Here is a 15,528-nt window from a genome sequence, read left to right as displayed (position 1 = left end):
AGTTCTCTAAGTTCCTTCATCTCTTATTGTACCGGCCACATTTAGAAGAGATATTTTTGTGATTCACATATGGAATGATACATCTTTTCTTTAGGAATATTTCAGTAGTTCAAATATGTCCTTGTTTTCAGGGAGCTCCCCTTTTTAAAACTGAGGTAAAATTGACTTACAACATTATATTCGTTTCAGGTGTACAACGTAATGATTTGATATTTGTATATATTGCAAAATGGTCATCACAATAAGTCTAGTTAGCATCTGTTACTGTAGTGAGTGGCCTCATGTGTCTTACGGGTGAAAATGGGAACATAATGAAAATATCCAAGTTTCTGGCTGGGGTAACTGGGTAGGTTGGTGGATCATTCCCTGAGATAGGAGGAACAAACAGGTTTGGAAGAACTTTTTTTTTTAATGTTTGTTTATTTATTTATTTATTTTCTAATTAGTCATCCATTTTATACACATCAGTATATACATGTCAATCCCAATCTCCCAATTCATCACACCACCACCCCCACCCCCCCGCCGCTTTCCCCCCTTGGTGTCCATACGTTTGTTCTCTACATCTGTGTCTCAATTTCTGCTCTGCAAACCGGTTCCTCTGTACCATTTTCTAGGTTCCACATATATGCGTTAATATACGGTATTGTTTTTTCTCTTTCTGACTTACTTCACTCTGTATGACAGTCTCTGGATTCATCCACGTCACTACAAATGACCCAATTTCATTCCTTTTCATGGCTGAGTAATATTCCATTGTATATATGTACCACATCTTCTTTATCCATTTGTCTGTCGATGGGCATTTAGGTTGCTTCCATGACCTGGCTATTGTAAATAGTGCTGCCATGAACATTGGGGTGCATGTGTCTTTTTAAATTATGGTTGTCTCTGGGTATATGCCCAGTAGTGGGATTGCTGGGTCATATGGTAATTCTATTTTTAGTTCTTTAAGGAACCTCCATACTGTTCTCCATAGTGGCTGTATCAATTTACATTCCCACCAACAGTGCAAGATGGTTCCCTTTTCTCCACACCCTCTCCAGCATTTGTTGTTTCTAGATTTTCTGATGATGCCCATTCTAACTGGCGTGAGGTGTTACCTCATTGTAGTTTTGATTTGCATTTCTCTAATAATTAGTGATGTTGAGCAGCTTTTCATGTGCCTCTTGTCCATCTGTATGTCTTGTTTGGAGAAATGTCTATTTAGGTCTTCTGCCCATTTTTGGATTGGGTTGTTTGTCTTTTTAATATTGAGCTGCATGAGCTGTTTATATATTTTGGAGATTAATCCTTTGTCTGATGATTCATTTGCAAATATTTTCTCCCATTCTGAGGGTTGTCTTTTCATCTTGTTTATGGTTTCCTTTGCTGTGCAAAAGCTTTTAAGTTTCATTAGGTCCCATTTGTTTATTTCTGTTTTTATTTCCATTACTCTAGGAGGTGGATCAAAAAATATCTTGCTGTGATTTATGTCAAAGAGTGTTCTTCCTATGTTTTCCTCTAAGAGTTTTATCATGTCTGGTCTTACATTTAGGTCTCTAATCCATTTTGAGTTTATTTTTGTGTATGGTGTTAAGGAGTGTTCTAATTTCATTCTTTTACATGTAGCTGTCCAGTTTTCCCAGCGCCACTTATTGAAGAGATTGTCTTTTCTCCATTGTATATCCTTGCCTCCTTTGTCATAGATTAGTTGACCATAGGTGCGTGGGTTTATCTCTGGGCTTTCTATCCTGTTCCATTGATCTATATTTCTGTTTTTGTGCAGTACCATATTGTCTTGATTACTGTAGCTTTGTAGTATAGTCTGAAGTCAGGGAGTCTGATTCCTCCAGCTCCGTTTTTTTCCCTCAAGACTGCTTTGGCTATTCGGGGTCTTCTGTGTCTCCATACAAATTTTAAGATGCTTTGTTCTAGTTCTGTAAAAAATGCTATTGGTAATTTGATAGGGATTGCATTGAATCTGTAGATTGCTTTGGGTAGTATAGTCATTTTCACAATGTTGATTCTTCCAATCCAAGAACATGGTATATCTCTCCATCTGTTGGTATCATCTTTAATTTCTTTCATCAGTGTCTTATAGTTTTCTGCATACAGGTCTTTTGTCTCCCTAGGTAGGTTTATTCCTAAGTATTTTATTCTTTTTGTTGCAATGGTAAATGGGAGTGTTTCCTTAATTTCTCTTTCAGATTTTTCATCGTTAGTATATGGGAATGCAAGAGATTTCTGCACGTTAATTTTGTATCCTGCAGCTTTACCAAATTCATTGATTAGCTCAAGTAGTTTTCTGGTGGCATCTTTAGGATTCTCTATGTATAGTATCATGTCATCTGCAAACAGTGACAGTTTTACTTCTTCTTTTCCAATTTGGATTCCTTTTATTTCTTTTTCTCTGATTGCTGTGGCTAGGACTTCCAAAACTATGTTGAATAATAGTGGTGAGAGTGGACATCCTTGTCTTTTTCCTGATCTGAGAGGAAATGCTTTCAGGTTTTCACCATTGAGAATGATGTTTGCTGTGGGTTTGTCGTATATAGCCTTTATTATGTTGAGGTAGGTTCCCTCTAAGTGGGTAGGTTCCCACTTTCTGGAGAGTTTTTTTATCATAAATGGGTGTTGAATTTTGTCAAAAGCTTTTTCTGCTTCTATTGAGATGATCATATGGTTTTTCTTCTTCAGTTTGTTAATATGGTGTATCACATTGATTGATTTGCGTATATTGAAGAATCCTTGCATCCCTGGGATAAATCCCACTTGATCATGGTGTATGATCCTTTTAATATGTTGTTGGATTCTGTTTGCTAGTATTTTGCTGAGGATTTTTGCATCTATATTCATCAGTGATATTGGTCTATAATTTTCTTTTTTTGTAGTATCTTTGTCTTATTTTGGTATCAGGGTGATGGTGGCCTCATAGAATGAGTTTGAGAGTTTTCCTTCCTCTGCAATTTTTTGGAAGAGTTTGAGAAGGATGGGTGTTAGCTCTTCTCTAAATGGTTGATAGAATTCACTTGTGAAGCCATCTGGTCCTGGACTTTTGTTTGTTGGAAGATTTTTAATCACAGTTTCAATTTCATTACTTGTGATTGGTCTGTTCATATTTTCTGTTTCTTCCTGGTTCAGTCTTGGAAGGTTATACCTTTCTAAGAATTTGTCCATTTCTTTCAGGTTGTCCATTTTATTGGCATAGAGTTGCTTATAGTCGTCTCTTAGGATGCTTTGTATTTCTGCGGTGCCTGTTGTAACTTCTCCTTTTTCATTTCTAACTTTATTGATTTGAATCCTCTACCTCTTTTTCTTGATGAGTATGGCTAATGGTTTATCAATTTTGTTTATCTTCTCAAAGAACCAGCTTTTAGTTTTATTGATCTTTGCTATTGTTTTCTTTGTTTCTGTTTCATTTATTTCTGCTCTGATCTTTATGATTTCTTTCCTTCTGCTAATTTTGGGTTTTGTTTGTTCTTTTTTCTCTAGTTCCTTTACGTGTAAGGTTAGATTGTTTACTTGAGATTATTCTTGTTTCTTGAGGTAGGCTTGTATAGCTATAAACTTCCCTCTTAGAACTGCTTTTGCTGCATCCCATAGGTTTTGGATTGTCGTGTTTTCATTGTCCTTTGTCTCTAGGTATTTTTTGATTTCCTCTTTGATTTCTTCTGTGATCTCCTGGTTATTTAGTAACGTCTCGTTTAGCCTCCATGTGTTTGTGTTTTTTACAGTTTTTGTCCTGTAAGTGATATCTAGTCTCATAGCGTTGTGGTCAGAAAATATGCTTGATATGATTTCAATTTTCTTAAATTTACTGAGGCTTGATTTGTGACCCAAGATATGATCTATCCTGGAGAATGTTCCATGCGCACTTGAGAAGAACGTGTAATCTGCTGTTTTTGGATGGAATGTCCTATAAATATCAATTAAATCTATCTGGTCTATTGTGTCATTTAAAGCTTGTGTCTCCTTATTAATTTTCTGTTTGGATGATCTGTCCATTGGTGTAAGTGAGGTGTTAAAGTCCCCCACTATTATTGTGTTACTGTCGATTTCCTCTTTTAGAGCTGTTAGCAGTTGCCTTATGTATTGAGGTGCTCCTATGTTGGGTGCATATATATTTATAATTGTTATATCTTCTTCTTGGATTGATCCCTTGATCATTATGTAGTGTCCTTCCTTGTCTCTTGTAACATTCTTTATTTTAAAGTCTATTTTATCTGATATGAGTATTGCTACTCCAGCTTTCTTTTGATTTCCATTTGCATGGAATATCTTTTTCCATCCCCTCACTTTCAGTCTGTATGTGTCCCTAGGTCTGAAGTGGGTCTCTTGTAGACAGCATATATATGGGTCTTGTTTTTGTATCCATTCAGCAATCCTGTGTCTTTTGGTTGGAGCATTTAATCCATTCACGTTTAAGGTAATTATTGATATGTATGTTCCTATTACCATTTTCTTAATTGTTTTGGGTTTGTTTTTGTAGGTCCTTTTCTTCTCTTGTGTTTCCCATTTAGAGGAATTCCTTTAGCATTTGCTGTAGAGCTGGTTTGGTGGTGCTTAATTCTCTTAGCTTTTGCCTGTCTGTAAAGGTTTTGATTTCTCCATCAAATCTGAATGAGATCCTTGCTGGGTAGAGTAATCTTGGTTGTAGTTTCTTCCGTTTCATCACTTTAAGTATATCATGCCACTCCCTTCTGGCTTGTAGAGTTTCTGCTGAGAAATCAGCTGTTAACCTTATGGGAGTTCCCGTGTATGTTATTTGTAATTTTTCCCTTGGTGCTTTCAGTAATTTTTCTTTGTCTTTAATTTGTGCCAATTTGATTACTATGTGTCTCGGTATGTTTCTCCTTGGGTTTATCCTGTATGGGACTCTCTGCGCTTCCTGGACTTGGGTGGCTATTTCCTTTCTCATGTTAGGGAAGTTTTTGACTATCTTCAGATATCTGAAGATAAAATATCTTCAGATATTTTATCTTCAGATATCTGAAGATAAAATATCTTCAGATATTTTCTCGGGTCCTTTCTCTCTCTCTTCTCCTTCTGGGACCCCTATAATGTGAATGTTGTTGTGTTTAATGTTGTCCCAGAGGTCTCTTAAGCTGTCTTCATTTCTTTTCATTCTTTTTTCTTTATTCTGTTCCACAGCAGTGAATTCCACCATTCTGTCTTCCAGGTCACTTGTCCATTCTTCTGCCTCAGGTATCCTGCCATTGATTCCTTCTAGTGTATTTTTCATTTCAGTTATTGTATTGCTCATTTCTGTTGGTTTGTTCTTTAATTCTTCCAGGTCTTTGTTAAACATTTCTTGCATCTTCTCGATCTTTGCCTCCATTGTTTTTCCGAGGTCCTGGATCATCTTCACTATCATTATTCTGAATTCTTTTTCTGGAAGATTGCCTATCTCCATTTCATTTAGTTGTTTTTCTGGGGTTTTGTCTTGTTCCTTCATCTGGTACATAGCCCTCTGCCTTTTCATCTTGTCTATCTTTCTGTGAATGTGGTTTTTGTTCCACAGGCTGCAGGATTGTAGTTCTTCTTGCTTCTCTGGGAGAACTTTTAAAATATACTGAGTTCAAGGTTCTTGTGGAACATCCAAGTGGAGTGAGATGTGTAACGGGTATTGGGCATACGATCTAGAATTCCCACCATTAGTGTCAGTTGCAGATCATGGCACAAAAGGCAAACAGAAGTTTTCTTTACAGAAGCCAGCATGGTTAAAAAGGCAGTGTGGCATAATGAAAAGAACTCAGTCATGGGATTTAGACAGACTTGGATTTGAATCCTACCACATACTACCTGTGTGATATTAGACAACCACTCTGAGCCTTTTATGCATGGATGGGCACCAAAAAAAACTGTCTACTTCCCAGCATTTTGAGGGCCAGAGTTCACTGCCTAGGGTCCCATAGACAGGTAGAAGTTCATTCCCTCTACTGAAAATGAGAGGCTCTGTGAAGGCTCAGCCCAGCTTCATTGTAATCTACATGCTTCCTAGCTTAGAACCGTATAACATCAGTTTTATAACTCTAGATCTGGGTTGGAGCAAAAGGAAAACAAACTCGGAGGCGAGCAAAGCATTAGATGGAACTTGGCAAGTCTGATTGGAGAGAAGGAGGGTGGCCGGGGGCTGGATCTCAGCATGTACCACATAAGTGCCAGGCTGGCTGCTATTCTTATAAAGTTGGTCGAGGTTTGTTTTGGGTGTTGTTAGCCATCTCACTCCTTGCTTCTCTCCCATGTCCCGAGCGTATCAGAATTTAAATGATGTCATTCCCTATCTTTCATCCACACTTGAAGCTTTCTTTAACACTAAGGTATAAATGACTGATAACAGCTCAGAGAAAAGTAGAAATATACTCCTACTAGTGTGGTACTACTTCCCCTTCACATACCCTCAGCAGGCAAAGTTCACAAGTTATAACTTCCTTTCCTATTAGTTCTGACTTCACGATTTTTTTTCAAAATAATGGTCTGACAGTTACTACAAACTAAAAAGGCTTACTAAGGATGATGAAACTCATTTACCATCGTGGGGATAGAATGTTGTCTTTCACAGTGAGTATTTATTTGTAGTGAGAAACACCAAAGGGATGGAACTCTAATATAATTTCAGGTGACACATACTTATAAAGGGGACATTTGCATGCAGAACTTTTTCTAGGGGCCTCTGTAATCCAGTCTCCCACTCCATCTATGTATAGTATTTGGCAAATAAGTTCTCGATAAAAGTTAGTTAGATAAATAAATACATGAGTTGATTCCTAGCGACTGCATCATCAAAGCATTCTCATAGATGTGTGTCGGTTTCTGTGGACTAGACCAGCTGCAGCATTCAAACAGAAATTAGAGTCTTGGTAGACAACGTGCAAGCATGGAACCTAGAGTTGGACAGGAATTTTCTGTGCTCATTTGAAACTTGGCTGTGACTGTGGTTTCTCTGTCACAGATTTTGGGATGGGAGAGTGCTCCCACAGGGAAAGCCATGTGCGCTGACATGGAAACCGAATGGAACCTTGGCTAGGCTAGGAGTCGTTGCTATTTTAGTCACTTCCAGATGTCTGCTATTGGAGTTTTAAGGGAAAGGGAAAGATGTGTGGCGTGTGGTGGGCCACAGGGTGGAAGGGGAGGGGAAGACCTCTTTTAAGCCTTTCAGTGTGTTTAAAACCACCCCTCAATATGTTACTGAGATGGATTGGATAAGGCTTTTAAAAATTGTGCACTTCAACAGTACCTCCTCTTTTGTTTACATGCTTCACTGCATATGTAGAAATAGACCAACTGAAGAAACCTTTGCGAAGTAATCAGGATTCCAGAAAAAGGGCTCTTACCCCCATTGGTTGTGATCTAATATTTATTAAGTGCAGCCATTGAACATATGCTGAATGACACATACACCAGGTGAGTTAGCTGCCCCAGAAGCTACTGTGCTAACCTAACAAGCTCACTAGATGTTTGTTACATATCTACTTTCTCCTTTCATGTTATTTTGGAGGTGGCTTTTAATCCCAATACTGTCATTATGAATTAGAAAAAGAAGTCAGGTTGTAATGTTTATGTATGTGAAGATGAGGCCCTTTGAAATCTTTTCAAAAGGGGTGTCTAGATCCTTTCCAGGAGGTCCTGGCACCCACTCTGAACCAATCCAGGGGTCCAGGGACTTCTTGTTTCTTTGTTTTGCTGGGTAGATATGGCATTAGTATGATACAAGTCCTGGTAGGCAAAGAAAGCATAGGAGAAGCAGTATAGCACAGTGGTTAAGCATATGGATTTGAATTAGACAGACCCCGTTCAGGTTCAGACTCTGTCACGTACTAGCTATGTGAACATGGACAAGTTACTTAACTTCTTTAAAGCTCAGTTTCTTCATCTGTAAAATAGGTGTAGAGCTATTGAGTCTTTTTCAGGTGGGGAAGTGATGGTAAATAACACCCCCTACCTTGTCGACCCAGGTTGTGAGCTAACCAGAAATAAGACAAAGGGTTAGACAGATGGAGGTCAACATGCCATCTTTATTATTGGTAAAGCTGATATTAAAGAATATGGCATCTTTTTATGGGCAAGTGGGCTTCAGAGGCAGACCTTCCTACCCAGCAGTCCTAGACCAGGACAGGATGCCCCTCACAGGGGCAGAGCACAGCATGGGATCTCAAAGGAGGAGGAAGAGTGGTGCCCCACATCATCCCCATTCCTCATCCATTCTCCACTATCAGATGAGTTTCTCCTCCCTGGGGTTAGTATGAGGCAGTGGAGAGGGGCTGGGAGTTTTACAGTTATGGTTCTTCTCTACATGGCAAGTAACAAGTGTAGAGGAAAACGATTGCCCCTAACGGTAGCCACTTCAAGAGGGTTCTTGTGAGGATTCTGTAAGAAGAAGTAAGGTGTTCAGCACATGCTACCTGCTCAAAAAAATTTATTGATTGATATTATTACTGCAATTATCTTCTCACTTCACAAAGCATAGTAGTTTTAAGTTATTGTCAGAGAGATGAAGTCAGAGAGAAGCTGGGGAAGTAGATATATAGTAATACGGAAACAATGCTGCCAAGCTAAGAGTGAAGAACACAGTGAATGAGAGAAGGAGAGAAAGATGAAGACTATTATAAGGGAAGCAACATCAAAATATGCCATGTTCTGTGTATAGAGAGCAGTTACTCAGGTGGCTTTGGAAGATGGTGATAACAACCCTGGCAGGTAATTTTTGGGAAACAGCATGTAATTTCATGAATAAACATGCTTGTTAGGGGATAATAGTCTTGATGAATGGAAGGTTGTGCATATTGGTTCCAATGTCATCTCACCTGCTCCTTGTTTTTGCTAAGTGTGAGCTGAAATGTGGCCTCTGTGGCTTATGGAGAACCAATCTAACTGTGGCTCAGGTGACTGGAAGTGGAAACCTGCCATGACACTTTGAGGAAGCACGTTTCAGATCCTCCCCCCAATATTAAGCAGGCTCTTAAAATTATAAATTTAATGACACCATGAAGTGTGTTTTGATGTTTCAATCAGTGGGCATTTCACGGTAATGGCTCCACAGCTGAGCAAGCCTATATTTGGTTAAAAATTTGGCCTATTTAGAAGTCCCTGAATTTCAAGTAAACCAAGAGGCTGTCAATCAATGTGGCAGCTGAAACAGTCACTCCATGAAGCAAAACAATAGGGCTCATGTCAGAGCCATCTCCCAAGTTTGAAAATTAATGTCATTTTGTTATTCCTCTTAGAAGTCGATCTTTTTTCTTTGAGTTGCTCTTCACAGCATCTGTTAAGTGGCTTTGTTGTTGGATTTTAGGGATTGGCTCAATATTCTGTCCTCTTTTATGGCTATTACGACAATAAACGAACAATTGGATGGATGAATTTCAGACTGCCACTATCCTATTTTCTGGTGGGGATCATGTGCATTGGATACAGCTTTCTGGTTGTCCTTAAAGCGTAAGTTTCATTGGTCTCTTGGGAAGCAAACAATGATTTCTGGAATCAAATGGAAAAATTAATTTGAGAACTGGATTTTCTTTTTTTCTGTTTCATGTCTAGAGAATGCAGAGTATTTAAGAGATAAAATGTGGTTTTAATACCTACACTAATGTTAGACTATTACATCTCCCAAACAAAAGGGTTGAACACAAGTGCAGGACTTTGATCATCTCACTGGGTCACAGTGATGGTTGCATGCCTACCCTGTGGTTGAGCATATTTTAAAATTGTGCTTTTTTGTACTTTAAGGTGTGAATCAATGTTTCAAACAAGACAGGGAAACAGCTGCTGACCCCTCTTTTTGCATACAGAGAGGTTTGTGACTTGCAGAATCAGCTCAATAGATAGAATCTGTTGTTCTCTGTTCATTAAAACAAACAAACAAACAAACCCAGAATAATCACTCATCCAAAAAATTTCAGCTGTGTAATATAGCAAAAACAAATGGCCCTCAACGAGACCATCATGATCAACTATATAGTCATGTTTTATTTTTGAAGATTTATTAGAGCATGGAAAAGAATTTCATTGGGGAACTGATGAAAGTGCAGCTCATTTTTTCTCCCTGTCTGAAATATATTTTTAAAACCTCACTTGAAGACACTGCAGAAACCTAGCACAGTCATTTAGGGCTATAAATAATATGAATAATCCATCCTTTAGCTACTTTTCTGAACCAGTTTAGCAGGTGTTGAAACATCTCAATTAAAGTCTCCACCCTTCTATTTAACTATGCACAAGGTAAATTGGCCTTTTGCTTCATTGCAGGGAGGGACCTCTACCTGAGGGTCCAAAGTCCTCTTGAGCAGGAGCTTTCTGGAACAGTCTATGGCATGCTTTGTGTCCTGTCCCCTGCCAAACTTATTGGTTCCTCCAGAGAAAACTATTATGCTTAGTTTTTAAGCCCTTTCAGGACTTGAAAAAGGCCTTAATGGAGATCCCATATCCAAAATCTTTATCTACTTGTGCAAGTGTAATCAGAGACCCTAAGTATGTAAAGTATCTGTCCACCTGATAAAGTACTACCACATTCCAAAAAATCTAAGATATTTCTAGTCTTTTGGCCATTTTGATTTGGCAGGACTAAAGTCAAGGGTACAGTTACATTACAGAGGCCTTGTGAGTATCGTTTCCATGTTGGTCCTTTAGTCTCCATAGTCACTGAGGAAGCATGTCTATGGATGTCCAAGTCCTCAGCTTCTTTTAGTGACTGTGCAGAGGCTACATACCCTAGTGGGCTCTTGAGCCATTCTTCATGGAATCAAATACCAGCTCTAGCCCATTCTAAAAGAACTTTGACAAATTGTTCAACTGCTCTATTTTCCCATTTCTAACAGAGGTGTAATAACACCTTGATGTTAGGATGGCTATGAGGACAAAATGAGTCAGTACATACAAACACTTAGAACATGGCTGGCGTACGGTGATTGACAAATATTGACTGTTTTATTAGGATTGTAATTCATAGGCTTATTGAAAAACCAAACAAAGCCAACATGGTAGGAATTGAGGTCATATGATAGCCCCAGCAGTAGGGTAGTCACATATGGTTATGTAGTTATACATTAATAGATTTGCACATTTATTATAATAATTTTCTGGCAGATGAGTGTAAAGCATCTAGAACAGCATTATGCAAAGAGCTATAAGACAAGGTACATATAATTTAAAATATTCCAGTAACTATATTAAACAAATATATAGGTGGAATATATTTTAATAATATATTTTATTTAACTCAATATATCAAAAGTATTCCTTCAACATATAATCAATCTAAAATTATTATTGAGATATTCTCTGTCTTTTTTTGGTACTAAGTCTTTGAAATCTTATGTATATTTCACACTAGTTGCATTTCAAGTGCTCAGTAACCACATATCGCTGGTGGCAAACTTATTAGCTAGTTCAGCTCTACAGGAAATGACAGCTTTTCCTATTAGCTCAAAGATGCCATTTAGGATAGCTGTAGGGCACAAATTCTACATTTTCCCCCTTAAAGTCATCCATGTTATGCCACCCAAACCAGCCTGATTTTGGTCCCTCCCTCTGGCAGGGGACCTTTGGTTGTTCATTACCAGATTAGCAAGTAGTTTAAGCTCACTGGCCTATATGGCAAGACAATTCCAAAGCAATTTATGACTCCTACCCCGCTCCTAGCCCTGGGGGCAAGGCTTGGTAGAAGAACAACTGATGAGATATAAATGATTGTTCAGAATCCTATATCATCTCTTTCCCCCACCACTCACCCCAAACAAATACATTCTTGGAATAAACATGAGTGGCTTTATGGGATACATGACTCAAATCAAGGGAAACTAAAATTGAATACTGAAATCAACTAGGCAACTGGTGGACTTTGGCTTCTTGCCCATATTCTTTGTCTTCAGCATCCTCATCCATAAAAGGGAAGCAAATATCTATATTTGATTAATTAATAGGGAAATTGGAAGGAAAATTAGATAGATATCCAAGAAAGCACTTTGAGGTTTTAAGTTAGGTTGACTAACTTTGTTGACCCAGGAATCTCCTGGCTTTAGCATTGAAAGTCTTGTGCCCTGGAAACCTACTCAGTCCCTCGCAAAGCAAGACCGTTGGTCACCCTTCCTTCCTCCACTCTTTCCTTCCTTCATTCCTTGCAAATTATATGTTGAGGTAGTTTCCCAAAGATACAGTTGTTCAAAAATATAACCCCCTTGAAAAAGGAGGAATTTTTGTTTAAGTATGTACACTTTTTTTCTCTACAGACAAGGAATGGAGCTGTACATGAAATATTTTATAGCTATCAGGGCCATCTCTTAGTAAAAATGTGTTGTTAGCAGAGGTTGTCTTCAATATCCTTCCTTACTCCTTTTAGTGTTTCACTCCCTTTCTTGTCAGTTCCCACATGCTAGATGTTCCCTGTTTGCTTGTCTGGCTAGAGCTCCCTTCTCTGGAAGGCTGTCTACAGCTACAGAATCTTGCCTGTGATAAAGCTCCATTCAAGACTTATCTGTCAAGTGGTCAGTTTTACTTGAGGCCCTGCCCTTTGCTCAGTGACAGTGCAAAAAGGGGTGATGGCATCTTAATCAAAAAAATCATTTTCTCCCTAGGTTAAACCATTGGAAATGTTTGATTTCAACCCTTTTTGACCTACAAAAAGGTACTTCGTATGGTTCAACATATCTCATGGTGTCCTAGCTTGGGTACCAGAGTGAAGTCAGAAAACCTAAGCCCTTGACCCACCCCTGTGGTTTACTTCTGTATAATGGCCAGCAAATCACTTCATAATTTTATCCTTCAGCTTCCCCAACTGTAAAAAGAGAATAATATTAACTACTGCGACCTCTTGTTAAGTGTTTGAGAAGGACAAATATGATAATACACATCAATACCATTTGCAAAGGGTAAAGTGGTAGATTGATGTAAGGAATAATTATTTTTGGTTGTTTTTCAAACACGTTAGCCCATCTGAAATATATAAACCTCTGTAAGGAATAGGACTAAACAGTGGGGGAATTTAGATGACCTTAGAGATACCTGCCAGACTACATTGTCAGCTTTATGTCATTGTACTCCTTTCTTTTTTCAGTTCCATATCACTGCAATATTTAAGAAACTAAAACCTTATGGGACCATTTTATAATATATATCATATAAAATTTTAATTTTGCTCTTTATAGTGGTAGAGGAAAAAAAGGAAATGGAGTAAGTGGAATATAGATCTTTAACCACTGAAGTAAGTAAATGTACTTTAAACTGCCCAAGCAAAAAAAAAAAAAAAAAATTAAAACATCACTGATTAGAATATATGTAACCACTTGCTATTAAAGTTGTATAAAAATCTTGATTTTTGGTCAAGAGTTGTCGAGTATGGAAAAATTCCATGCATTCAGTGTAATCACTCTTTGGAAGGAGATTCTAAGGGGAATTGAAATCTGTGAAGGAGTTTCCTGATCTGACCTGGGTGAATCCATCCCTAGGCTTCACGGGGTCTGGAAACCAACTAAAATTGTGTACAACAGTTTAAGAGTCTATACATATGTTTTTCCTGATGAGGGTCCTGGTGGTTTTCATCAGATTTCTAAAGAGAGCCTTATCCCACAAAAGTTTCAGAGCCTAGTATATGACCCTAGGAAAACAGTTTAGGAAAACAAATAAAAAATACGTAATTTTATATAACCTGTTTAATTGTTAAAATCATCAATGGTTAGTGGTCTTAATCTTGAAGGCCTGGAAAATGAACAGCTTAAAAAATTAAAACAAAAAAAATTTTTAAAATAAACTTTTATTTTCTGGTTATTAGAACAAACTTGTTTGAAAGTATATGTCTTTTAGATATTGCTTCTCCAGTTTCCCTATAATTATGATGTTTTGCTATTCCCTAACCTCTCCCTTTCTGCTTGTATTCTGGCTGCTGGATTAAACTTCCTGTTTGTATAGGATGACCAAAAATATTGGTGATGATGGAGGTGGTGACGACAACACTTTCAACTTCAGCTGGAAGGTGTTCACCAGCTGGGACTACCTGATTGGCAATCCTGAAACAGCAGACAACAAGTTCAATTCTATCACGATGAACTTTAAGGTGAAGACACCAACTTCAAGAGCCTTTTCTTGGTATTTCTAAGAGTAAAATTGGAGCCATTCCAAATGATCTAGGTAGCAAGGTATCTTGACAATTAAAAGAAAGATTAACTCATCATTTCTTCCTACCAGGATCTGGGCAGGGTTCTGATTATGACTGGAAAATGATTGATGACCCATGACAGCACTACTTCTCTCTAAATTTGGTAATAAAACAATGCCATTGGCTTGAAACAGCCAACCATTAGTAATCAGAATCAGATATTTCAAATAATAGAACAATGCTCGCTAATTATTTACAGGAATACATTAGTCCAATATTTTAAATGACTCTAAAGTATTATTTTGTAGTTGTTTTAAAAAACCGTACTAGAAGAGACTTTAGAATGAAGACTATCTTAGTAAATATTAGCTCAACCAGAGTTTGTTTGTAAGAATTCTTCCTTCTTTCTCCTACTTTTTCTCACTTGCTGGCAATATTCACCTGGTTTGTGGAATCCCAGATTCAGTTTACATTTTCATTCCTCATTTTCTGATGTTTGCAGAAATAATTCCTGAGTTCATGATACTTTTTGTAGCTCAAATATTTCTTTTTTTTTCTGTTTTGCCTGGGTACAGGAAGCTATAATAGAAGAAAGAGCAGCCCAAGTAGAAGAAAACGTCCACTTGATCAGATTCCTGAGGTTTCTTGCTAACTTCTTCGTGTTTCTAACACTTGGCGGGAGTGGATACCTCATCTTTTGGGCTGTGAAGCGATCCCAGGAATTTGCGCAGCAAGATCCTGACACCCTTGGGTGGTGGGAAAAAAATGAAGTTCGTCTCTGCATGCTTTTTATGTGCTTAGAATCTGACATTTGAGATTTTGTGGGTTGTGCTTCAACGTTGGGACATGAAATACGACCACTCTACCTATCTCTGTCATCCTGACCTGAGAGTGAACCAACCTCGGCACACATGTCCCTATTCCAGCCTTACTTCCAAATCTGTCTACTGTCTGTTTTTCACTTTGTGACATTAGGGAAAGGTAGAGTTGGAAGAGAGATTAGAGCACATATTCCAACCAGTACGTTTTATAGACAGAGATAATGAATCTTAGATTAGGTGATGTGTTCATGGTCTCAGAACCATGGAGAACAATGAGAGTTAAAATTTAGGAATCTTGATTTCAAGCTCAACACTCTTTCCATGACCCTATGTTGCTTTCTCTGTAGATCCTGCATCTATCTTTGAAAGATCCAATTGTCCCCTGAATTCTTTGAAGCAGCAATGATAAAGCCCTGGGTTCTTATGTTTATTTCACTGGAAACATTCAGATTGCCTCCCCCACTTTGGGCAAGACTGGGCCTCTCTCTGTTTTTCAATAGCAGCCTAACTGCTCCACCTCCTCTCCTTACCCTATTACCTCCCCCTCCAAATGCTATTCAAATGAGGAAGGCCAGCTCTTTGACAGGAATTAAATATTATGATTGCGATTTGTCTTCAGGGTATCTCCCCATTTAGCAG

The 15,528-nt window shown here is 38.1% G+C and overlaps 1 protein-coding gene across 1 annotated transcript in view; it reads left to right on the top strand.

Annotated features, from left to right (window-relative positions):
- TMC1 (transmembrane channel like 1) overlaps positions 1–15,528 on the top strand; it is a 387,946-nt gene that overhangs the window by 334,829 nt on the left and 37,589 nt on the right. Inside the window, exons 13-15 of the mRNA XM_061200342.1 lie at positions 9,275–9,417; positions 13,882–14,026; positions 14,644–14,838. Coding sequence (XP_061056325.1) covers positions 9,275–9,417; positions 13,882–14,026; positions 14,644–14,838 — 483 coding nt within the window. The remainder of the gene's footprint in view (positions 1–9,274; positions 9,418–13,881; positions 14,027–14,643; positions 14,839–15,528) is intronic.

The sequence above is a fragment of the Eubalaena glacialis genome, chromosome 9 (genome assembly GCF_028564815.1).
Source record: "Eubalaena glacialis isolate mEubGla1 chromosome 9, mEubGla1.1.hap2.+ XY, whole genome shotgun sequence".
NCBI lineage: Eukaryota > Metazoa > Chordata > Mammalia > Artiodactyla > Balaenidae > Eubalaena > Eubalaena glacialis.
The sequence above is the reverse complement of the archived record's forward strand: the minus strand, read 5'-3'. Positions and strand labels throughout refer to the sequence as shown.